The 24,903-nt window shown below is 36.8% G+C and overlaps 1 protein-coding gene across 15 annotated transcripts in view; it reads right to left on the reverse strand.

The window, feature by feature from the left end:
- The window catches only part of SUGCT (succinyl-CoA:glutarate-CoA transferase), a 747,747-nt gene that overhangs the window by 713,796 nt on the left and 9,048 nt on the right, over positions 1-24,903 (reverse strand). For 14 of the 15 annotated variants that reach the window (XR_011501704.1, XR_011501660.1, XR_011501715.1 and 11 more), the window contains exons 2-5: positions 15,362-15,413; positions 14,645-14,718; positions 4,466-4,551; positions 3,882-3,932 (exon numbers count right to left, since the gene is read on the reverse strand). Coding sequence is in view for 12 of the 15 variants with exons in the window: in XM_044770817.2 (XP_044626752.1) it covers positions 3,882-3,932; positions 4,466-4,551; positions 14,645-14,718; positions 15,362-15,413 (263 nt within the window). In the remaining 3 variants the exon portion in view is untranslated. The remainder of the gene's footprint in view (positions 1-3,881; positions 3,933-4,465; positions 4,552-14,644; positions 14,719-15,361; positions 15,414-24,903) is intronic. The other variant, XM_070504514.1, reaches the window with a different exon arrangement.

Here is a 24,903-nt window from a genome sequence, read left to right on the forward strand (position 1 = left end):
TTAACCACTAGGCCACCAGGGCTGGCCCCTCAAAATATTTTAAGTAACCAAAAGAAAGCAATAAAAAACAATATACATTTTAAGCAACCAAAAAAAAAAAGCAATAAAAACCAATATACATGGCATTATCTCATGTTTTGGGGGAAAAAGTGAGTATATGAGGGCATAAAGAGATTTGATATGATACACTAAAATATTAACCTTTTTGCCCATGAACAGATGTTACCTGTGTAACAAGAAAAAACAAATTTTTTAACCAGAAAGAGTTGTGCTCAGAATACCATGTAGTCTGGCTCTACAATGTTATAAGAAAAATGTGAAAAAGTCGAGTTTAAGAACTAAAGATTTCTACTGATAAAGATGCCCAGTAGTTTTTTATGATTACCTAACAACTCAATGTGTAGGCATTATTGATATTTACTGATAAAATATTCCTGGAAAAGTATATAGGGCAGAAATTATTCTTTTCTCCATTTTATAAATATTTATTTTAAATAAATATGTACTATCCACTTACTAGATATTGATTCTTACTGAGTCTGTCATCCAACATATTCTCTCTCCCTCTCTGTTTCAGGATATTCACCCAGTTCAAGATCATGTATGTTCCCTATAGATTTAGCCAAGTCATTCATAGGCTAAACAGGACAGCGCTGAAATCAGTCATCAGAAAACTTCCTCGGAGTTAAATTGATCTCCACACTATCTACAAGCATTGTACAAGTCAATTGTTTCAGTAGAGACCAAATGTTTACTGCATTGCTGGGACACAATAATCTACTAGGAAATAAAGCGAGAATAAAAAAGACTGGCTCCCAGTTTTACTGGTCAGCATCTCTTCCTCATTTAGGTGCTTGCAAATCACCTATTAATCTTTTCTAGAATCTTGCCCAGAATAAAAAATAAGTACAATTTTGTATGTTAGAGAACTCACCATCTTTTTCTTTCTGAAAGGGAAAAAGATAATCTCCTTCCAGTCACAGAGTAAATAAGAACTAAAATCAATTTGAAATACAAAGTATATAATTTTGAGTTCTCCTCATTAGACATAATTTAGGAACAGACTGGATGAGCAAGATCAAGAACAGAGGGGAAAGTGATGATAATAATTTAACCACACTTATGAGTAAAGAAATCATAAAATAATTTTTTCAATGCTATGTCACAGAACATAAGGGCAAAGTTTCATGATATCTTCCACTTATTTTCAAACAGTTCAACAATACACAAACACATACACATATACACATGCAAATAAGCGAATATAGCAAAATGTTAAAATTGTAGCTTCTAGGCATAGGGTAAAAGAAAGTTCATTGTACTATTCTTTCAACTTTTCTGTATGTTTAAATTTTTCATAATAAAATGTCAGAGGAAAATAAAACCTAACACACTGCTCTGTGGACCATAACACATGCACACAATATAGATATTGTGACTGTCAACTAATTAACAGAGAGAATTATTTGAAATATAGATGTGTTAGAAAGTTATCAGATCATACTGCCATGAAAATACCAGGCTCCACAAAGACTTTCTAAGCAGAGTTTTGTTTTTGACACAACCTGTTTTTGGTTAGTCTAGCCAACAAAGGAGTCATACTTTTTGGAGCTCTCATGTATCCAGCTGATTGCTTTGTATAATACTTTGGAAGCGTTTCTATAAACTAGACTCATTCTATTAGCAATCACAGCCACCAAGGTCTGAATGCAGAGGTTGTTTTGCTACTCCTAAGGCCAAAAGAGAAATCCATGCCAGAAAGAATAAAAAACTAGGCAAAAAGTAATTTTTCCTCTAGGCAGTAAGAGACATAACTTATGAATGATATAACTAAAAGCCATAGACATGAATAATGTCCCCAGACAATCTATTTAAGTTTAATATGAGTTAAAATGTACTTTAATGTTATCAATCAGACACAAAGAGAAATCAAACCCACAATGAAACAATTTTAAATTGTTACAATCTGTTGGAAGACACTGGCAGGATCCAAGGAGAGTGCAGAGGAAGTCCCAGCAATTCATTTATTTCGGTCAGAATTATACCTGTAGGCCTAAAATATTCAAATGTACACCGATGGCTTAGTAGCAGGAGTGATGAATTCCACCTAACACTGCCCCATTGAGAAGCCCTGGTGAAATTGCAAAGTATATGTTAAATCAAATCTGAAAGCTTGACTATTCAGGATAAAATATCAGAATGTTCTGAAGTGGAAGCAAAGAAGCAGATTGAACACGGAAGATGGAACTGAGAAACACAGAACAGAAAGAGAAGAGTTAAGGAAAGAAAATCTCCTAGATAATAAATAAATAAATAAATAAATTACTACTGAGAAAACGATAAAAAGAAAGGCCTGATAATGAAGATAATGAGAGTTGGGTCCAAGGTGAGGGCAGCCACTGCAGAAAAACAGAGCAGGGCAGTGATAATGGAGAACAACTTAGAAAACTCGAACTAACTTTCAACTGAACAAGCAAACAAGCAAACCTAAGTTATGCTACGGAAAAGATGTAGGAAAACAGAGCAGTAAGATCAGGACAATTATCGAGCTTGGGGTTCAAAACGTATCTAGCAAATCAGGGGCTGGCCCCGTGGCCGAGTGGTTAAGTTGCGCGCTCCGCTGCAGGCGGCCCAGTGTTTCGTTGGTTCGAATCCTGGGCGCGGACATGGCACTGCTCATCAAACCACGCTGAGGCAGGATCCCACATGCCACAACTAGAAGGACCCACAACAAAATATACAACTATGTACCGGGGACTTTGGGGAGAAAAAGGAAATGATAAAATCTTTAAAAAAAAAAAAAAACGTATCTAGCAAATCAAAGTTCTAAATTTGCTGTATTGATCCAACAGAACCAAAGTGGATGGTCACCAGTTCTGATCGTAATAATTCAAAGAAATTATCTTCCAGTTGGACAGATAAATGAGGAAAGTAACAGCAGAGCATGATGTTAAACTTGATGCTTTGGTATAAAACAAATTTAGGGACTGGTTCTTTAATCAAGCAGACTTACATCCATTACATCAGGTTTTCAACTTTAACAAGGATGGCAAACAAGCTTTATCCCACATGATGAATCCAACTTCACGTGCCTCAGGAACAAGAGTAATAGTGGTCAGCATTAATGAGTGCTGACTGCGGCAGGCATTCTTCTACACGTTTTACACCTATGAACTCGATTCTAACAGCAACCCTAAGAAGCAGGCACTACTATTATCCCCATTTTACTGATAAGGACATAAAGAAGTCAAGTGACCTGCCTGAAGTCACGTATCTAGTAAGTACAGAAGGCAGGATTTGAATCCCAGTAGTGGAACCCTAAGGTATGCCCCAAACCATTGTGCAATCCTGCCCCTCAAGGAAAGATGCAGGGATCAGGTCTGGACATATTGGTCATCTGAATAAGCGCTGGAGAAAGCTTGGGCTCTCCAGTGATGTGGCCCAGGGTTCACATTTCAGCTCTCCCCTTTACTAGCTATGTGATCTTTGGAGCATCACTTAAGCCCCATGAGACTCATTTGCCTCCTGTGAAAATGAGGATTCTAATACCTCGTTTACAAGTCAAATTCTGAGGATTTGAGAAGATCATGTAATTAAAGTGGCCAAGCCTAAGATCTGATGCAGAGCAGGCACTCAGTCAACAGTAAGTAGCTAGTACTATAACTGAATACTCTCACAGTTGGAGAAACATTACACTCAATATACAAGAAATTATAAAACAAACTATACCTATTACAAAAGTAAAGTTAAATTCTTAAATGGCATTTACAGCAAAATTACATATTGTGAATGAAATAAAGTTTTAAAACACTTTTTTTTCTGATGTTGAAATCCCTAATACAACCCAGGTGGTAAAATGCCTCCCACAGAGCATACTGTACCTCTTTGACGATTTTCACCCCTTTTGGATCCTTGATATTAACAGCTATACTCTAAAAATTAAAATATATAAATATTAAAATCGTATCATAAAGGTTTTTCTTATTACTGACATTTCAACAAGGGAACCATTCATATCATAGATCCTGCTCTTAAAGCAAATGTATGTTCCTCATGAAGAAACATTTAAATCACCTTTACTGATTTTATTTGCAATTTGGATATGTTAGCTGATAGCAAGGATTATAGTAAAAATTTTTCCAATAATAATACCAAGTATTGGGCAATTAGCAATCTCCAAAGGATTAACAAATGTAAAGAATCAAATGATTCCTCTTGATAGTAAAATTATTTCCGTTATAAAACATTATAAACTCTCACAAAATGTTTAAGTTAGTGACAAAGGAAGAAAAGCTCTATTGCTTTTATTTGGTAAGTGGTGAATGAATAAAATTTCACCTTATTTGAAACATTAGTTATATCTACAAAAAAAAGTAGAAACAAACAAGCCAGGATGATATCAAACGCTTTGCTATTACAAGAGAATAACACAAAGAAGGCAAAAAAAAGGAAATGACGTTCTTACTTTTTTATTTCGGTTAACACTGAGAAAATAAACACTTTCCGTCCCCAGAAAAGGTGGCCCCCAAGCTCGTGTGTCATCACCAGCTCCTGGAAGTAACAGTTCAAGCTATTAATCTTTACCTTTGAAACACCATGAGACATGTCACACCAACGGGCTCTCTCATCACACACATTCACAGGTACCTGAACAAGATCAGCTCAAGTCATGGCATTAGCCATCTAGAGGGGGCCATAGGAGCTGCTTAGGACTGTCCACACTCTACCTGTTCATCTTAACCACTAAATCCCTCCATATTCTCTTTCACTAAACTCCATCCCTGAAAGTCAAAATCCAGAAGGAAATAACCTACTGGCAGTTTTAAAGTTTAATAAATGTCAAATCTGAGGGGAAAAAAATTACTGTCAGTTTTTGCCAAGCAAGTTGGTCAGCTTTTCCCGTGTTTCTTGGCATTAAATGTGCAAAGAAAATGTTGAGTCTGCAAAAGATTTTTGTTAAATATTATTTAAGGCAGAATAATGATAAGTAAGTCTTTAGGATAAAACGGCATCCGAGGGTAGGTAGAGAACAATGATAAATAAATCTATAACAAAATTTTCTGTAGCAACAACAAATCAGAAAAGGCAAAATAAGCTACTGAATAGCAAATTCTGTGAATTTAAAACATTATTTTAGAATACAATTTCAGTCTTCTGGGTCCTGCTTCAAAGTAAAAGTTTAAAACCATCAAAAAATAGGGCATTTTATTCTGGACATCTACTTTAAGTGATTCTGAAATTTTTTTGTGTTTGATTCAAAGACAACATCTTAGAGTTACAGAAGAAAAAGTTTTCTTTGCACAAAAAGCAACTGGCAAACAACATCGATAGAACTCAGAAAATGAATCAACACTTAAATGACACACAATAATATCACTTTAATTAAGAATTTTGTAAGTTCTAAGTATTGATATAAGAAACAAATCACTATATAAGCAATTATAAAGTATTTATCACTAGCCCCCTAAAAAGAGATAATTTGTGAATATGTGTTAAAATTTAAATTCTAATTTTATTTAAATGATATAATTAACCTAGTAGCCCATTAGACTTTACCTACTAAAATTGATGAAGAAAAACAGACACAGCCTTTTAGAAAATAAAACAGAGGCTAAAGAATAAACTCATTTATTAAAAAAAAAAAAAAACAAGAGAAACAGAGGACACAGGACAAAAGAAAAAAGAAACATTAGTTCCAACTGGATATGAACCAATAACAATACAAAACAATAAATGGTATCAAATGGAATGGAATACTCAAACATCAGGGGAAAAAAATGAACCACGAGAGCCCACAAAGGCAACCTCTCAGTAACAAACCAGTTAGAGGCTTCATGGAAAACGTATGCATGAATCTGGGTCTTCCGGATCAGCAGGACCTCTTAGAGTAAAGAGAAAGTCCAGCTACTTCCATTTTTTTTCAAAGCTCCCCATACATTAAAAACATTTTTTAAAATGAAGCCATGCCAAGATAAGGCTAAAATTAGATGGTTTATTTTAAATGTTTATATTCATCTCTCAGATGAAGAAAATGTCAGCAATCTAAATTGGAGGCCTACATGGCTTTCTGCCCCAATTGTCCCTGGTATATAACCAGGGTTTTAGAGAGGCAGAAGGATCAGTGTCAAAGGCACACGACAGGAAATAAAGGTTAAAGGTCACAACTGGTAAAAACAGGCAGTTTGAGAGACATGTTTTATTTGTCCTACACACAATTTAAATTCTTTAGCTACCATGATTTCAAAATCTGAAGATCTCATATAAAAACTCCGACTGCTTTTCTTAAATATTTCAATACATTTACTCATTCAGCAAATATTTACAGGGTGCCTACTACGTCACAGACACTGCTCTATGCAGAGCAGACGCAGCAGTGAACAAAAGACCAAGAGCCCTGCCCTCACATCCCTGCCTACTGGGGACAATGCTGGAGTATCAGCAGCATCATTTGTGGCCCGCCCCCAGCCCACTTCACTCATTTGTGTTACCTGCCTGGCCCTACAGACATTTAGTTTCCACTCAATGACCAACTCTAAAAAGAGAATAAAAAATATACTTCAGCTTGCTGTGCTCTTTGATTACACAAATAAGAATACTCTAAGTTCTAAGTCAGAAAACTACAACCAAATCTTATTTAATTAAAGAACTGGAGAAATGGACACAAAAAGAGACCAGTTCTCTACTGAAATCTGAAAATACAGCCAAGTCACTTCTCCTCATATCTGTGTTGAATAACATCTTGAAAACCCAAAACAATTAAATATATAATGTGAACATTAAAACGTATATTGGATGCAGAGGAGTGGCATCAGCATCACGAGGGAGTGAACTCGCCCAGGACACTCTCCCCTCCAACATGCAACAAAAAGGAGCAACCACATTCCAACAAAAAATAATAGCACAGGAATCCCCAGAGACCCACAGCAGCCAGAGGAGCTGGATTGGGTTAAGAGAGATCTTTGCTCCCTCCCCTAGAGACTGGGATCACTGCCACTGGAGGCTCTGTGAGGGAAGGAGCAGGGGAGGGGCCGCGCTTCCACGGGATCTTCCAGGACTCCCACCGCCCTGCAGCAGAAACCCTCTAATGGGGCAAAAGCTTTCATGTGGGGTGATCCCATTAAGCCAAGACCCCAGGAAACCAGAGAGCGAGAGCTGATTGGGAAACCCGGGTCTGCATGCAAGAGAAAGTGCACTCCCCTCCCCCCTCCTCCAACCCACACTGTGCACTGCCATTGGGCCGAAGGCGGAGGGCTCAGAATACACGGCTCTCGACCCCCATCTAGTGGCGAGAGGCTGTAACTGCAACCAAATAATATCACTATGCACAAAAACCGCTCCTCTACCATCCAGCAATTTATAAAAGCTCCAGAGCAGAAGGAAAACAATAAAAACACAGAATATGTCCTGAGGACTTGGAAATAGGTAAACTAAATGACAATGAATTCAGAATAGCTATCATCAAAAAACTCAGTGAGGTAAAGGAAAATATAGAGAAACAAGTCAACAAGTTCTGGAGTTACTTCACAAAAGAGATTGAAACTATAAAGGAGAATCAATTAGAAATACTAGAGATGAAAAATACAATGAATCAGATAAAAAAGAATACAGATTCCTTGCATGCCAGTGTGGACAACATAGAGCAGCAAATTAGCATAATCGAAGATAGACAGGTTGAACGGTTCCAGACAGAGGAAGAGAGAGAATGAAGACGAAAAAGAAATGAAGAAAATCTCCAAGGAATAGCCAACTCAATGAGGAAATGCAATTTAAGAATTATCGGCAGACCCAAGGGCGAAGAAAAGGAGAATGGAGCAGAAGGTGTGCTCAAAGAAATAATAGCAGAGAACTTCCCAAGCCTAGGGAATGAGAGAGAAATGTGTGTGGAGGAAGCTTTCAGATCGCCTATATATGTCAATGTAAAAAGACCTACCGCAAGGCATATAGTAGTAAAAATGGCAAAAATGAATGACAAAGAAAGAATACTCAGGCAGAAGAAAACAACCTACAAAGGATCCCTCATCAGACTTTCAGCAGATTTCTCTGCAGAAACCTTACAAGCTAGGAGAGACTGGAATGACATATTCAAAACTTTAAAGAATAAAAATCATCAGCCAAGAATACTCTATCCAGCAAAAATGTCCTTCAGGTATGAGGGGGAAATTAAATCTTTCCCAGACAAACAAAAGCTAAGGGACTTCATAGCCATGAGCCCCCCCCCCCACAAGAAATCCCCAGGAAGGCCCTCATACCTGAAAAAAGAAAAAGAGGGAGAAAGGGGTCACAAAACACAGAGTAAGGAGACCAACAGATAGAATCAGAATACGATAGCAAATATTCAACTATAGCATTAGGATAAAGGGAAGGAAAACACCAAAAACAAAGACAATCTTATCACTCTAACCACAAACTCACAACACAAGTTGGAATAAGAGACGAAAATAATAACTTAGGAGGGGAGGAGGAAAGGGACTGAATCAGTTTAGGCTAAGGAAACAAGAGGCCACCAGAAAATGGACTACGTTATGCATGAGATTCTGAATACAAACTTCAGGGTAGCCACTAAACTGAAAAACAGAACAGAGACACAAAAAATAAATAAGGAAAAAGCTAAGAAACCCAGCATAAGAAACTGAAGAAGTCAATGGGTAGGCCAAAACACACAGGACGAGTAACAAAGGAAATGCAGGAAAATCAGAAAATGAGCAACAGAATGACAGCATTAAGCCCTCATGCATCAATAATCAGCCTCAGTGTAAATGGATTGAACTCTCCAATGAAAAGACACAGAGTGGCAAGATGGATTAAAGAACAAGATCCAACAATTTGTTGCCTCCAGGAAACACACCTCAGCTCCAATGACAAACACAGTCTAGGAGTGAAGGGGTGGAAGACGATACTCCAAGCTAATGGCAAACAAAAGAAAGCAGGTGTCGCAATACTTATATCAGATAAAGTAGATTTCAGGACAAGACAGGTAAAGAGAGACACAGAGGGCAATATATAATGATCAAAGGGACACTTCATCAAGAAGAAATAATGCTTATAAATATCTATGCACCCAACACAGGAACACTAAAGTTCATAAAGCAACTATTAACAAACCTAAAAAAAGATATCAAAAATAACACAATAATAGCAGTGGACCTCAACACCCCACTCACATCATTGGACAGATCATCCAGACAGAAAATCAACAAGGAAATAGTGGAATTAAATGAAAAGCTAAAACAGTTGAACTTAATAGACATATAAAGAACACTTCATCCAAAAATGGCAGAATAAACATTCTTCTCAAGCACATATGGAACATTCTCAAGGACAGACCATATGTTGGGAAACAAGGTAAGCCTCTATAAATTTAAAAAAATTGAAATAATAACAAGCCAATCATAATGCTATAAAGCTAGAAATTAATTATAAGAAAAAAGCTGAGAAAGGCACAAAGATGTGGAGACTAAACACTATGCCATTGAACAAGCAATGGATCATTGAAGAAATTAAAGAATAAATCAAAAAATATCTGGAGACAAATGAAAATGATAACATGCCATACCAAATCATATGGGATACAGCAAAAGCTGTATTAAGAGAGAAATTCATCGTAATACAGGCACACCTTAACAAACAAGAAAAATCCCAAATAAGCAATCTTAAACTATACCTAACTGAATTAGAGAAAGAAGAACAAACAAAGCCCAAAATCAGCAGAAGGAGAGAAGTAATAAAAATCAGAGCAGAAATAAATGCTATTGAAACAAAAAGGCAGTAGAAAGGATCAATGAAACAAAGAACTGGTTTTTTGAGAAGATAAATAAAACTGACAAACCCTAGCCAGACTTACAAAGAAAAGAAGAGAGAAAGCTCAAATAAACAAAATCAGAAATGAAAGAGGAGAAATAACAACAGACTCCACAGAAATACAACAGATTATAAGAGAATGCTATGAAAAACTATATGCCAACAAAATAGATAACCTAGAGGAAATGGATAAATTCTTAGACTCTTACAATCTTCCAAAGCTAAGTCAAGAAGAAGTAGACAATCTGAACAGACCAATCACAAGGAAAGAGATTGAAACTGCAATCAAAAGCATCCCAAAGAATAAAACCACAGGACCAGATGGCTTTCCTGGGGAATTCTACCAAACTTTCAGAGAGGATTTAATACCTATACTTTTCAAGCTATTCCAAAAAATTAGGGAGAATGGAATACTTCCTAACACATTCTACAAGGCCAACATCACTCTGATACCAAAGCCTGACAAGGACAGCACGAAAAAGGAGAACTACAGGCCAATATCGCTGATGAACACAGATGCAAAAATTCTCAACAAAATTTTGGCAACCCAAATTCAGCAATTCATCAAAAGGATCATACATCATGATCAAGTGGGATTCATACCAGGGACACAGGGATGATTCAACATCTGCAAATCAATTAACGTGATACACCACACCAAGAAATTGAGGAATAAAAACCACATGATCATCTCAATAGATGCAGAGAAAGCATTTGACAAGATCCAACAGCCATTTATGATAAAAACTCTGAAGAAAATGGGGATAGAAGGAAACTACCTCAACATAATAAAGGCCATGTAAGACAAACCCACAGACAACATCATACTCAATGGGCAAAAACTGAGCACCATCCCCCTGAAAACAGGGACGAAACAAGGATGCCCTTTATCACCACTCTTATTCAACATAGTACTGGAGGTTTGGGCCAGAGCAATTAGGCAAGAAAAAGGAATAAAAGGAATCCAAACAGGGAGGGAAGAAGTGAAACTCTTGCTGTTTGCAGATGACATGATCTTATATACAGAAAACCCCAAAGGGTCCATTGGAAAACTTTTAGAAGTAATCAACAACTACAGCAAAGTTGCAGGGTATAAAATCAACTTACATAAATCAGTAGCGTTTCTATAGTCTAATAATGAACTAACAGAAAAAGAACTCAAGAACACAATACCATTCACAATTGCAACAAAAAGAATAAAATACCTTGGGGTGAATTTAACTAAGGAAATGAAAGACCTATACAACGAAAACTACAAGGCTTTTCTGAAAGAAATGGATGATGACATAAAGAGTTGGAAAGACATTCCATGTACATGGATTGGAAGAATAAACATAGTTAAAATGTCCACTCTACCTAAAGCAATCTACAGATTCAATGCAATCCCAATCAGAATCCCAATGACATTCTTTACAGAAATAGAATAAAGAATCTTAAAATTCATGTGGGGCAACAAAAGACCCTGAATTGCTTAAGCAATCCTGAGAAAAAAGAACAAACCTGGAGGCATCACAATCCCTGACTTCAAAACATACTACAAAGCTACAGTAATCAAAACAGCACGGTACTGGTACAAAAACAGGTGCACAGATCAATGGAACAGAATTGAAAGCCCAGAAATAAAACCACACATCTATGGACAGATAATCTTTGACAAAGGAGCTGAGGGCATACAATGTAGAAAAGAAAGTCTCTTCAACAAATGGTGTTGGGAAAACTGGACAGTTACATGTAAAAGAATGAAAATTGACCATTCTTTTTCACCATTCACAAAAATAAACTCAAAATGGATCAAAGACCTAAAGATAAGACCTCAAACCATAAGACTTCTAGTAGAAAATGTAGGCAATACACTCTTTGACATCAGTATTAAAAGGATCTTTTCGGACACCATGTCTTCTCAGACAAGGGAAACAATAGAAAGAATAAACAAATGGGACTTCATCAGACTAAAGAGCTTCTTCAAGGCAAATGAAAACAGGATGGAAACAAAAAAACAACCCACTAACTGGGAAAAAATATTTGCAAGTCATATATCTGACAAAGGCTTAATATCCATAACATATAAAGAACTCACATAACTCAACAACAAAAAATCAAACAACCTGATGGAAAAATGGGCAGGAGACATGAACAGACATTTCTCCAAAGAAGATATATGGATGGCCAATAGGCACATGAAAAGATGTTCATCATCACTGATCATCAGGGAAATGCAAATCAAAACTACATTAAGATATCACCTTACACCTGTTAGAATGGCAAAAATAACCAAAACAAATAGTAAGAAATGTTGGAGAGGTTGTGGAGAAAAAGGAACCCTCATACACTGCTGGCGGGAATGCAAACTGGTGCAGCCACTATGGAAAACAGTATGGAGATTTCTCAAAAAATTAAAAATAGAAATACCATATGACCCAGCCATCCCACTACTGGGTATCTATCCAAAGAGACTGAAGTCAGCAATTCCAAAAGTCTCATGCACCCCTAAGTTAACTGCAGCATTATTCACAATAGCCAAGACGTGGAAGCAATCTAAGTGCCCGTCAACTGATAACTGGATACAGAAGATATGGTATATATATATACAATGGAATACTACTGAGCCATAAAAAAGAATAAAATCGTCCCATTCACAACAACGTGGATGGACCTTGAGGGAATTGTTAAGTGAAATAAGCCAGACAGAAAAGGACAATCTCTGTATGACTCCCCTCATAGGAGGAATTTAAACATGTAGACAAAGAGAACAGATTAGTGGCTACCAGGGGAAAGGAGGGGTCGGGGTGGGCACAAAGGGTGAAGGGGTGCATCTACAACACGAGTGACAAACAATAATGTACAACTGAAATTTCACAAGATTGTAAACTATCACAAACTCAACAAAAATTTTTTTAAAAAAACGTATATTGGCCAAAGGGTTAAAGGAAAGAGAGCAATCAGTCAGAAAAAAAAGGAACAAATACCTGCTAGGAACAAAGCTTCATACCAAATGTATGGCTATGGGACATCATAAAGACCTAAAAGGAAGGTGTCCTCCCCAAGGGAAATGAAAAAGTACAAGGGAGAAACAGGCCTAAATAAATAGGGGATAATTATTTTCATAATTAATGTAAATACAAATATTTGGCCTAGTATTTAGGCACAGATCAACTGAAATAGCAAGAGAAATTAGATTGGATGCTTTATCTAGAAATGGAAGACCCAATGGTTGAAATTAGAAAGAGCTGTGGCATTGACATTGGACAGCAGTGTGAAAACCAGAAGTTTTATGGGACCTAGAAAAGAAAAAACCAATGTTCAGCTAGAAAATAAACACTATTCAGCATGTACCCTGCAATGACCAAAAGTGATAAACATCACTGGATAAATGAACTATTATCTCTGGAAGGCAGGATTGGCCAGGTTAGTCTATCACCTGGAGCCTGAAGAACACAGGACCAGATAAATAGAGTATAATAATATATATAATGTTCCCCATGCTCATCAGAGAATCTTCTTCTCCCTGCTTTGGCTCCTAAGAAGATCTGTGTAACAGAAAGTTGAATCTTCCAGATCAAATATTCTACTTTACAGTGTTTAATCACTTACAGTAAATTAATAAGTTGATGTAATCTTAAACTAGTCTCTAATGAGTCTTATAGATACATGCACACTATTCAAGGCTAGACCATTTTCACTGATTTTAGAATTCTGTTCCAGGTCCATAAGGACTAGATCTTGAAGAATAAATAATAATGCTAATTTTTGAAACCATCCAAAACAAGCTGTTTATATGCAGAGGGCGTAGAGAACACAGACTCTGCCCTTTGAGTGCTTTGTGGAGAGAAAGGTCACACAACACTTTTCTAAGCAAGTTTATCAATAACAGCATTAACCAAACACCAAAATGCTACCAAGGCACCGAATAAAAGTGAGAATTGTGTAAACAGAATAGGTTTATTTGGTTAAGAAAGAAAAAAGTACAAAGGAGAAATAGGCCTAAGTAAATAGGGAATGATGATTTCTAAAACTAATGTAAAGAATGGGAAGATAAAAAAGAAAGCACATCAGATGAAAAACAAAAAAATGAAGAATTGAAATAAAAATGAAGAATTGATCTTAGCTTAGGTGTTTTTCCCTCAAAATCTTTAAAATTATAAAATGGGGAAATGTCTCTTCTATTAGGAATAGAAAAGAATGACTTAGCCTGAGGTATTTGGGGTCCTTTTTGGCAGACTTTGATTCCTTTTTCCTTCTCTCCCCTTCTGTGAACTACTTCTTCCCTCTTACCCTGCCTTGTTCTTGCTCCCCTTCATCCCACAGTGAGGGAGTGTGGCCAGGCCCACTGGAATCTCAGTCTCAACAGTAGGGCTTGTGTGGGGCTCAGGAGGGCCAGGATCAGAGCTGAGGGCCTGGATATTCCTTATTAGCTGCGTGACCTTGAACAAACTGCGTTCTCGCTCAGTGTCTCTGTCTTCTCATTTATAATCTAGGAATAATAACATCAACTCCTAAGGTCATTGTAAAGATTAAACAAGTTAACATAGGCAAAGCACTGAGAACCGTGCCTGGCACTGGGATAAGTGCTGTTAGCATCACTGTCATTACATGTTGCATCTCAGTTTCTACCAGAGGCTCTCAGGTGCGTGTGAAGGACCTGGCTTAAGCCTTAGCCTGGGGTACCTAAAAAGGGTAAAGAGAGACCCTTAGTATAGGTTCAGAGGAAAATAAGGAATGAAGAAGAGAAAATAATCATTTCATTTCAATTTTCTCCCCATCCCACATAGAGGGACAGGGATATTTAAAGAACTGTGAAAAATATTTATTAGCTTTTTTTATGTTTTAAAGGGAGCATTAGCTTTACCTGGTCTTTCCACTTTTATAACTTCTGCTCCAAGATCTCCTAAATTCATAGTAGCAAAAGGTCCCGCCAGTACTCTACAATGTTAACAATGATAAATAAATTAATTACCATCTTGAAGATTTTTATACTAATTCTTTTCTTAATAGTCCATCAACTCAGACAAGCTCAAAAATGCTAGTAAGAATTAAAATTGTTAAAACTGTTCAAAAAAGTCATTGGTCATATGTGCCAAGAGCTTTAAAAAGTACATTCCCTTTGTTACAGTAACTCTACTTCCAGAATTCTATTCTAAAGATCAAAAGATCTCCTGAGACAAAGATTTATGTACAAGAAGCCTAATTTATAATAGTGAAATACGGCAGGATGATTAATTAATGATGTGGCAACTATATAATAAAGTATCATCTTATATTTTTGTTGAATCTTGAATGACCTGGGAACATATTCACAATGTAATAGTATGTTTTAAACGTGGGTAAAACTATAATTTTAATATGGTTCCAACTTTTGTTTTTAAAAATCATATATAAATATGCAGATTAGAAAGAAATACATAAATATTATACTACTTGTCTCTTAGAATGATGAAGTTATGTGAATTTTTCTTTCCAGAATTTTGATAATAAGCATTTAAGAGTCCTCTTATAATCCAAAAGATAAATTAATGTTTTTTGAGAGACGGGAAAAACTCCAAAACATGGATAAACCAATACAAACCTCGTTAGATCCAGAATTTTTACACCCTCTAATGGCTTCGTATTGTCAGCATCTGGCAAAACACAGAAAATATTTGAAGAGTATTGACTACTAATTTTCAGGAGGAAGAATGCAGAATTCTTCATATTCTGCTTTAAGTAATCTCTATTACTACCAAAAAATATTTTTTCCTTCACAATATTTCTGCTCTATATGTAACATAGGAACCTTGACCTGATCCAATTAGGTCAATCTGCAAACTTAAAGCCCCTAATACCAGATTATTCCCAATTAATAAAGCCCACATCTATGCTTAAGATAGTTTGTCTAATGAAAAATAGAAAGTGGGAGGGGAAAGAGATGCATAGGCCAAGCACATAGGATTTTTAGGGCACTGAAAATACTCTGTATGATGCTATAATGATAGATACATGTCATTATACATTTGTCCAAACTCATAGAATGTACAACACTAAGAGTGAACCTTAATGTAAAATATAGACTTTGGGTGATTATGATGTGTCAATGTAGGTTCATCAATTGTAACAAACATACCCTCTGGCATGGGATGTTGATAATGGGGGAGGCTATGAATGTGCGGGAAAAGAGGATATATGGGAAATCTCTGTATCTTCCTCTCAAGGTTTTTTAAAGTATGTTTTTTGGTGAGGAAGATTGGCCCTGAGCTAACATCTGTTGCCAATCTTCTTCTCTTTTTTTCCTCCCCAAAGCTCCAGTACATAGTTGTATATCCTAGTTGCAGGTCACTTGAGTTCTTCTATGTGGGATGCCACCACAGCATGGCTTGATGAGTGGCGCGTAGGTCTGTGTCCAGGATCCAAACCGTCGAACTCTGGGCCACGAAAGCAGAGCATGCAAACTTAACCACTCAGCCATGGGGGCTGACCCCTTTCCTCTGAATTTTGCTGTGAACCTAAAGTTCTCTAAAAAAATAAAGTCTTAAAAAAATAAATAAATAAAAAGTGAACTAAACAAAAAAGTACTAACAACAAAAAAGTAGAAACAAAGACTTTCACATATTTGTCCCACATTTAAGACACGGAGAAAATAATGAATTTAAAAAGTTTGTTAAACAATTTATAATCCTAAGTGTATTTCTTTTTTCTTTTCATCCATCAGCTATAAAAATAAGTAGATAAGTCAACAATTATATCAATAATTCACTAAAAATATTTAACATCAACATTAAATCGCAAAGTCAAATTCTAGCCAAATGGCTTACAAAAGTTTAGGTTGTGGTGACTGAAATCAAGCTGAACTTATGGGAACAAATGACGAACTACTGGCTCAATATGTTTTTTAAAAAATAGACTTTATTTTTTAGAGCAGTTTTAGATTCACAGCAAAATTGAGCAGAAAGTATAGAGAATTCCCATGTACCCCTTTCCCTCACACATCAAAACCCCCTCCACTTTCAACATCCCTCACCAGAGTGGTACATTTGTTATAGTTGAAGAACCTACACTGACACATTGCTATCACCCCAAGTCCATAGTTCACACTAGGAATCACTTTTGGGGTTGTATATTTTATGGATTTGGACAAATGCATAATGACATATCCACCATTATAACATCATACAGAATATTTCACTGTCCTAAAATCCTCTGAGCTCTGCCTATTCATCCCTTCCTTCCCGTAAACCCCTGGCAACCAATCTTTCAACTGTACCCATAGTTTGCCTTTTGCAGAATATCATATAGTTGGAATCATACAGTATGTAGCCTTTCCGGAGTGGCTTCTTTCACTTAGTAACATGCATTTACGTTTCCTCCATGGCTTCATAGATCATTTCTTTCTAGTGCTAAACAATATTCCATTACCTGGATATGCCACAGTTTATTTATCCATCCACCTATTAAAGGACATCGTGGTTGCTTCCAAGGTTTGGAAATTATGAAGAAAGCTGCTATAAACATCACGTGCAGGTTTTTGCGTGGACTTAAGTTTTCAACTCATTTGGGTAACTATCAAAGAGTGTGATTGCTAGATAGTATGGTAAGAGTACGTTTAGTTTTCCACTCTGTCTTCCAAACTGACTGTACCATTTTGCAATCCCACCAGCAATGAATGAGAGTTACCTCAGTTAAATACAATTTTTTAAAATCTCAACATAGCTCCAGCACCAGTGGATCAAGAATGAGGGTTACAGAAGTCATACATTTACACCATACACCATTATAGGCTTGAGACGGATCATAAAGGGTGCAATGATTCTTAGCGAGGGGGTCCCCAAACCGCCCTGTTCTACAAGGAATACTGGAAGTCCATAAAGTAGGCATTCTCTCCCTGAAATAAGCCAATTTACTATTTTACAACCAAAAACTGCTGTCACAGCAATAGGAAATATGTGAAGTCCATGTAACTGGTGAAATATTTTCTTGGAAGAACACTTATGTAGGAAACCAAATTATACTCAGATGATAAATTGATGAGCAGAGGATCAGAAACAGGAAAGTAGCTAAAACAAAGTTTAATGTGGTAGATTGTTACAGCAATGGCCTCCATGAATCATACTTCCAGATATCCACACCCTATTTATTCCCCTTCAATGTTCACTCTGGGTTTGGGCATTTGCCTAGCTTTGGCAATGGGACATTAGCACACTTGATGCCAGCAGAGGCTGGGTAAGTGCTTGCAAACTGGGGCTTGCCTCTTTGGAATGCTTCTGCCTTCATATAAAGAAGCACAAGATGAAAGAACACATGGAGAGAGGCTCAGCCACCCCAAGCATTGCAGCCATCCCAGCTGAGGCCCCAGACATGTGGGTGAAGCCATCTCAGGACACCCACATCCAGCCACGAGTGAGTTCAGGTGAGTCCAGCAGAACACCCACAGAACTGTGAGAAAAAATCAGCCACTGTTGTTTTAAGCTCTTAAGTTTTAAGTGCTTTGTTATGCAACAATAGATAAACAGACAAAATGACTTATGGCAGAGATAGCCTATTGTAGCAGCCAGAGTGATCCTTTTACAATATAACACATATAATGTCATCCCTCTGCTCGAAATCCTCTAATGGCTTTCTACCAAACTTAGAATGAAATCCAGAATCATAGCACAGCCCACAGATCTGCTTGTTCTGGCCCTTGGCTAGCTCTCCAGCCTCATTCCTCCTCACTCTCCCCCTCACTCTTCAGTTGCATTAGCCCTCCTGCAGTTCCTTGAACACACTGAGCACATTTCTGTTTTACAGCCTGTGGCGGAAAGATGTACCACTCAGATTCCCCTTGAAACAAAGGGCTTTCTGCCTACCTACCAGAAGTGTAGTTAGCTCCTGACCTCCAGTATTAGCTTTGCCAAGGTGCACGTCAGCTTTCCTCAGCTGAGAGCACACTATTCTCAGGGCAGCCCTTGGTCAAATGACTGACCAGATTTGGGGTAGAAAGCCCTGCTCATTTCTTCCACCCAGTGTGGAATGTTGGATCAGTTCTCTTTAAAGGTATTGGCTCTGGAACTCCCACTGGGCCAGCAAAGAACATGACAGGTCAGCATGCAGTCTGATGGTTCCTCTGCTCAATCTACTTCCTTCCTTTCCCATTCACAGGTGTTACTCCCCAATAAATCCTTTGTCCTTCTAACTATGTCCCAACATCTGCTTTCCAGAGAACCCAAGATATGATGGGGCACTTACTATTCCCTAGACCCGGAACTCTTTTCCTCCATATATTTGCATGTCTTGCTCACTATATTCAAATTTCTGCTCAAATATCACTCTCAGAGAGACCTTGCTTGATCATCATATCTAAAACAGCACCCTTCTGAATCTCTATACCTGCTTTATCTTTCTTCATAACACTTATCGTTTCCTCACATTACATGTTTATTTCTGTTATTACTGTCTTTCTCTCTAGAATGTAATCTCAATGAAGGTGGGACTTGTCTGTCTTGCATCCCATGCCTAGAACAGTGGTCGGCACAGAGTAGGCACTCACTAGGAATTAACTGAAGGATCACTCTGGAAGGGAAGGAGGAAGGAATAATAAATTTTTAATGCCCATCTCTTATTATATAGGAGAACAGTCAAAAATCAGCAAAATATGGGGAAAGCCTCGGGGCCAGCCTGGTGGCACAGTGGTTAAGTTCACACGTTCCACTTCAGCTGCCCAGGGTTCGCCAGTCCAGATTCCGGGTATGGACCTACAGCACCACTTGTCAAGCCACGCTGTGGCAGGGGTCCCACATACAAAGTAGAGGAAAATGGGCATGGATGTTAGCTCAGGGCCAGTCTTCCTCAGCAAAAAGAGGAGGATTGGCAGCAGATATTAGCTCAGGGCTAATCTTCCTCAAAAAAAAAAAAATTATATATATATATATATATATATATGGGGAAAGGCTCTATCAGGAAAGAGGGAAATCAAAACAAATATGAAAAAGAAACTCAGAGGAAACAAAGATAAAGCAGGTAAAATAATTTTTTTTAAACTATCATTATGATTCCACTGATACGATATTCTGGAAAAGGCAAACCAATAGAGATAGAAAACAGATCAGAGTTCACAGAGACTGGGGATGAAGAGAGGAGACGATTATAACGAAGGGTGAGCCAAGCATCTATATCTTAATTATGGTGATGGCTACATGACTTTACATAGTTTGTCCAAACTCAGAGGACTCTATACCAAAAAGAAAGACTTTTACTGGATGCAAATTTTACCTCCACAAAAAAATTGTCATTGATATTCTCAGAAACATGAAGATTTTGCACACATAAAACAAAACAAGATATGTAAAAAAAATTCAGAGAATAAAAATATAGTCTTGGAAGTTAAAAAAAACGATAGAAGAACAGGAGTGCAAAAGAATGGTAGAAAAATAGACAAGAAAATCACCTAGAAAGTAAAACAAAAAGACAAATTAAAAGTGGGAAATGGAGGGGCCGGCCCTGTGGCCGACTGGTTGGGTTCACACGCTCCACTTGGCAGCCCACGGTCTCGCCGGTTCGGATCCTGGGCGCAGACATGGCACTGCTCATCAAGCCATGTTGAGGTGGCGTCCCACATGCCACAACTAGAAGGACCCACAACTAAAAATCTACGACTATGTACCAGAAGGCTTTGGGAAGAAAAAGGAAAAATAAAATTTTTAAAGAAAAAAGAAAAGTGGGAAATGGAGAAAAGGGGAGAAAAATAAAGGATCCAATTATTGGTCCAGAAATTCCAATAACATAGGTTTCTCAAAGAGTGAACAGCAAAAACAGAAGACAGAGCATTAATAAAGAAATAATTCAGAAAAATTTCCCAGAACTGAAGGACATGAATTTCCAGATTGAAAAGGCCCACTGTATGCCTAGCATAACGGATTTTTAAAAAACACACACCCAAGACACATCACTGTAAAAATCTGCAACACTGAGATTTTTTTTCTGACAAAAGATCTCAAAATTTTCTAGGGAGAAAAAATGCAGATCATATATAAAAGATTGGCTATCAGAATTGCATTGAGCTTCTCAAAAAATACCGGAAACTAAAATGTAAAAATAGAGCAAAAATGTTTAAATCTTGAGAGGAGAAATTATTCCTCTTTTAAATTCTAAACCCAGTCAAGCTGTGAGTCATGTGTAAAGGTAGAAAAAAAATATCTTCAATCATGCAAGTTTACAAAAACTTTACCTCCCATGCATCCTTTCTTGGGAAAATTACTTCTAGAGGATATGTTTTACCAAAAAGATGAACAAGAAATAAGAAGATATGGTATCCACCATCTTCCCCCCAGCAACCACTCATCTACTTTCTGTTTTAATGGATTTGCCTATTCTGAACATTTCATATAAATGGAACCAGACCAAAAGAAAACACCTAGATGGGTCCAGAAAACGGGGGATCCAAAGAAGGAGAAGAGTGAAAGGAATCCTCAGGGTGACAATAAAGAAGATACTATCACAATAGCTGAGAGATTTATATTTACAGCACAGTTGTGGATGAATTAAGAACAGATATTGAGACAGCAAATAAAGAAGCCAGGGAAATATCAATACAAGGGAAAACAAAAAGGTATATCAGAGCAGCAATGTGATCAGAAATGAATAATTATATAATCATAATAATATAAATACTGAACAGTGATCTAGCAAAATTTATGGTTTGGGAGGATGGAAAATATATGTGCATTTGTTCGAATGGTGGTAAAAGAAAGCTAATCTTTCTCACTACAAATAATGCCGAAAAATAAAAAAATGAAGAAGCAGTATTATAATCATGTTATGTAGAGATTTGGAGGTAAAAACTAAAACAAACAGTTAAAAGAATTGAAATTTGTTGTCTCTGGGAAAAGGGACAGGGCAGAGAGGCACAAGGGATGACTACTTTTCATAATTTACCTTGTAGATCTAAAGTATATGTAAACTTTGATTTTAAAAAATTTAAAAATTAATTATAAATTATTTTATATTAAATTCATGAGCAACAGGGTGAAGTGTCATTGGTCATATCTCCTGCTGTACAGCTCCCTGCGATATTTTAATAAACACTGCCACTCTGAAGCTTTTCCTGATTCATTGTTTGCACAAACCACAGCAGCATTAAAGAGAAACTACCGTCTATTCTCACTATTCACAGAGTCCATTTTTGCAAATTTGACTCCTCACTAATATTTATTTGTAACCTCAAAATCAATACAGTCATGTTTTGCTTGACGGGGATCCATTCTGAGAAATGCCTCGTTAGGTGATTTCATCATTGTTCCAACATCATAGAGTGTACTTACACAAACCTAGATGGTACAGCTACTACATACCTCAGCTAGATGATACTCATCTTATGGGACCACTGTCGTACATGCAGTCCATCGTTGACTGAAACGTCGGTAGGCGGTGCATGACTGTACCTGCAGAGCTTTCACAGTCATTCTGGGACATGCACAGGATGCAGGAAAACTGGAGTCACCTGATGCACATTTTCCCAGCTGAGGTCAAACAAGGCCTTCTTGTTTGAGGTCTCATATTGTTAAATAAGTGTCCTTTTGGTGGTATATTTAGTGTTCACGTTTTTGTGCTGTTTGTTGGTGATTCTGCTGTTTAAAATGGCCTCCAAGAGTAGTGCTGAAGTGCTGTGCAGTGTTTCTAAGCCCAAGAAGGTTCTGCTGTGCCTTACAGAGTAAATAGGTGTGTTAGATGAGGTTCGTTCAGGCATGACTATAAATATATGTCACAGTACTATTGGCCATGAGTTCAATGTTAATGAAGCAACAATATATGTTATATAAGGTATCTTTAAACAGAAACATACATAAAATCAGGTTATGTGTATTCATCGGTTGACAAAAATGTGTGATCAAAGACTTCCAGGAACCTAATCCTGTATTTCCCCTAGGAGCAGTGTCTCACTATTTGCTAATTCAGTGTTCACAGATTACAGAACATAACTACTGCAAGTAACAAGAATCAACTGTATTAACGAGGCAAGAGAAAGATCAGCGCTGGCTCCCCAAGGAATCCTTGACCAGCCTTGGGAAGCCTTCAAACAAAACTGAATGTCATCATCATCAAAATGCAGCTAGGCGGTGAGGGGGTGGCACAGGGGAAGGAAAGGGAAAAAAGACTTGATAAATTGATTCTAAAATTCATCTTAATGAGTATATGATCAAGGATAGCCCAGAAAATTATGAGGGGGGGAGAAGGATACTTAGTCTACAAGGTGATAAAATACATAGCAATTTTTTAAATGTGATATTAACATAAGAACAGATAAATGGATCAAGGAGCAGAGAAAGTCATATTCAGAAATGAAAAATTATTACATAATGAAGAGGAAATATCAAATGAATGGGAAAATGATAAAGTATTTAAGAAACAGTATTGGGAAAACTGCTTATCCATACACAAAAATAGGAAGTGTGATCTACTCCTGATCCTATTAAGTTCTAAGAGCTAAATACGAATAAAATTTAAATTAAATGATACTATTAAAATACCAGAAAAAGATGAAAGAAAACATGCTATTTTTTTGGCCGAGGAAAGCTCTTCTATACTCAAAACAACCACATTGAAATTAAAACATCATCAAGGTTGATAGTTGTGACTATATAACATTTTAAACTCAATACAGTGAAAGATACCATGAATAAAGTTAAAAGACAAACGGCAGGCTGGAAGTATAAAAACATTTACAATAAAAATAAAAGACAAAAGCTTTCTACAACATATAAAGAACTCACAAATCAGTAAGAAAGAAACAAAGCCCAATGGAAAAACAGGAAAAGGACATGAACAGTCAACTTACAGATAATAAAAATTTCCAGTATGCACAGCAATAGATATTCGCAATAATTTCACTTACAACCAAAAAGATGAAATTTATAACGATAAGAATTTTTTTCTCACCAGACTGGCAAACATTTATAAGATAATATCCAATGTTGGCAAGGTTGTGGTGAAATGGTCACTTTCATATATTGTGGAATGCAAATAAGTAATAACTAATGAGAGCAATTTAACACTTGCACAAAAATTTAAAATGTTAGTATCTTTTAACTAAGTTTTCCTGTTGGTGGAATTTAATTCACAGAAACATTCCAAAAGTGTGCTAAGACATGGGTCTAAAATGTTCACTGCAGAACTTTTTTAATTTTCCACTGTACGTTAGAAGTTTTTGAGTTATCTTTGTTGAAGAATAATTTACATATAGTAAATTATACAATTAAATGAGCTCTGGCAGATGTTAGCACCTGTGAAGTCACCTCGACAATCAAGAAACAGAACTTTCCTTCACCTGGGAAGTTTGCAAACTACCTCTTCCTCCATTTCCAGCCTCAGGCAACCATTGATCTGGTTTCTGTCACTATAATTTTAGTTTTTATTTTCTAGAATAGTATATTAATGAAAGCATATAGTATGCACTCTTTGTGTCTGGCTTCCCTCATTCAGCATAATGATTTTGAGATTCATCCATGCTATGTTTTTATAAGTGAGTAGTATTCTCCTATATGGATATACCATTTTTGTTTAGCCATTCAGCTGCTGATGGACATTGAGTTGGTTCCATTTTAGGCTACAGTCAATCAGGCTACTATGAACATTCGTGTACAAGTATTTGTGTGGACATGTTTTCATTTCTTTTGAGTAAACACATAGTAGAATGACTGGACAACATGGTAAGTATATGTTTAACTTTCTAACTGCCAAACAGATCTCCAAAGTAGTTATACAACAGTGCAATAAGAGTTCCAGATGCTCCTATCCTCTCCACACTGGGAACTGTTCATCTTTTTAATGTTAGTCACTCTAATGGGTATATGTTTCTTACTGTAGTTTTAATTGGATTTTCCTAATGACTAATGATGATGACATCTTTTCATGTAACAATTGGATATTCATACATCTTCTTTTGTGAATTGTCCCACTGTTTTTAATATGGAAGCAAAATGATTAAAAACAATGAGAGAATCCACCAACAGGTGAAATGTTAAAAAAACACTGGCACCTCCATACAACAGAACATCATGCAGAGATTAAGAAAAATTAGACAGATTTACAAACCCTGACACGGAAAGTTGACCAACATATATTTCTAGGTTACAAAATAAAACCAAGTTGTAGAATAGAATG

This window comes from Equus asinus, chromosome 1 (genome assembly GCF_041296235.1).
Source record: "Equus asinus isolate D_3611 breed Donkey chromosome 1, EquAss-T2T_v2, whole genome shotgun sequence".
Classification (NCBI taxonomy): Eukaryota; Metazoa; Chordata; class Mammalia; order Perissodactyla; family Equidae; genus Equus; species Equus asinus.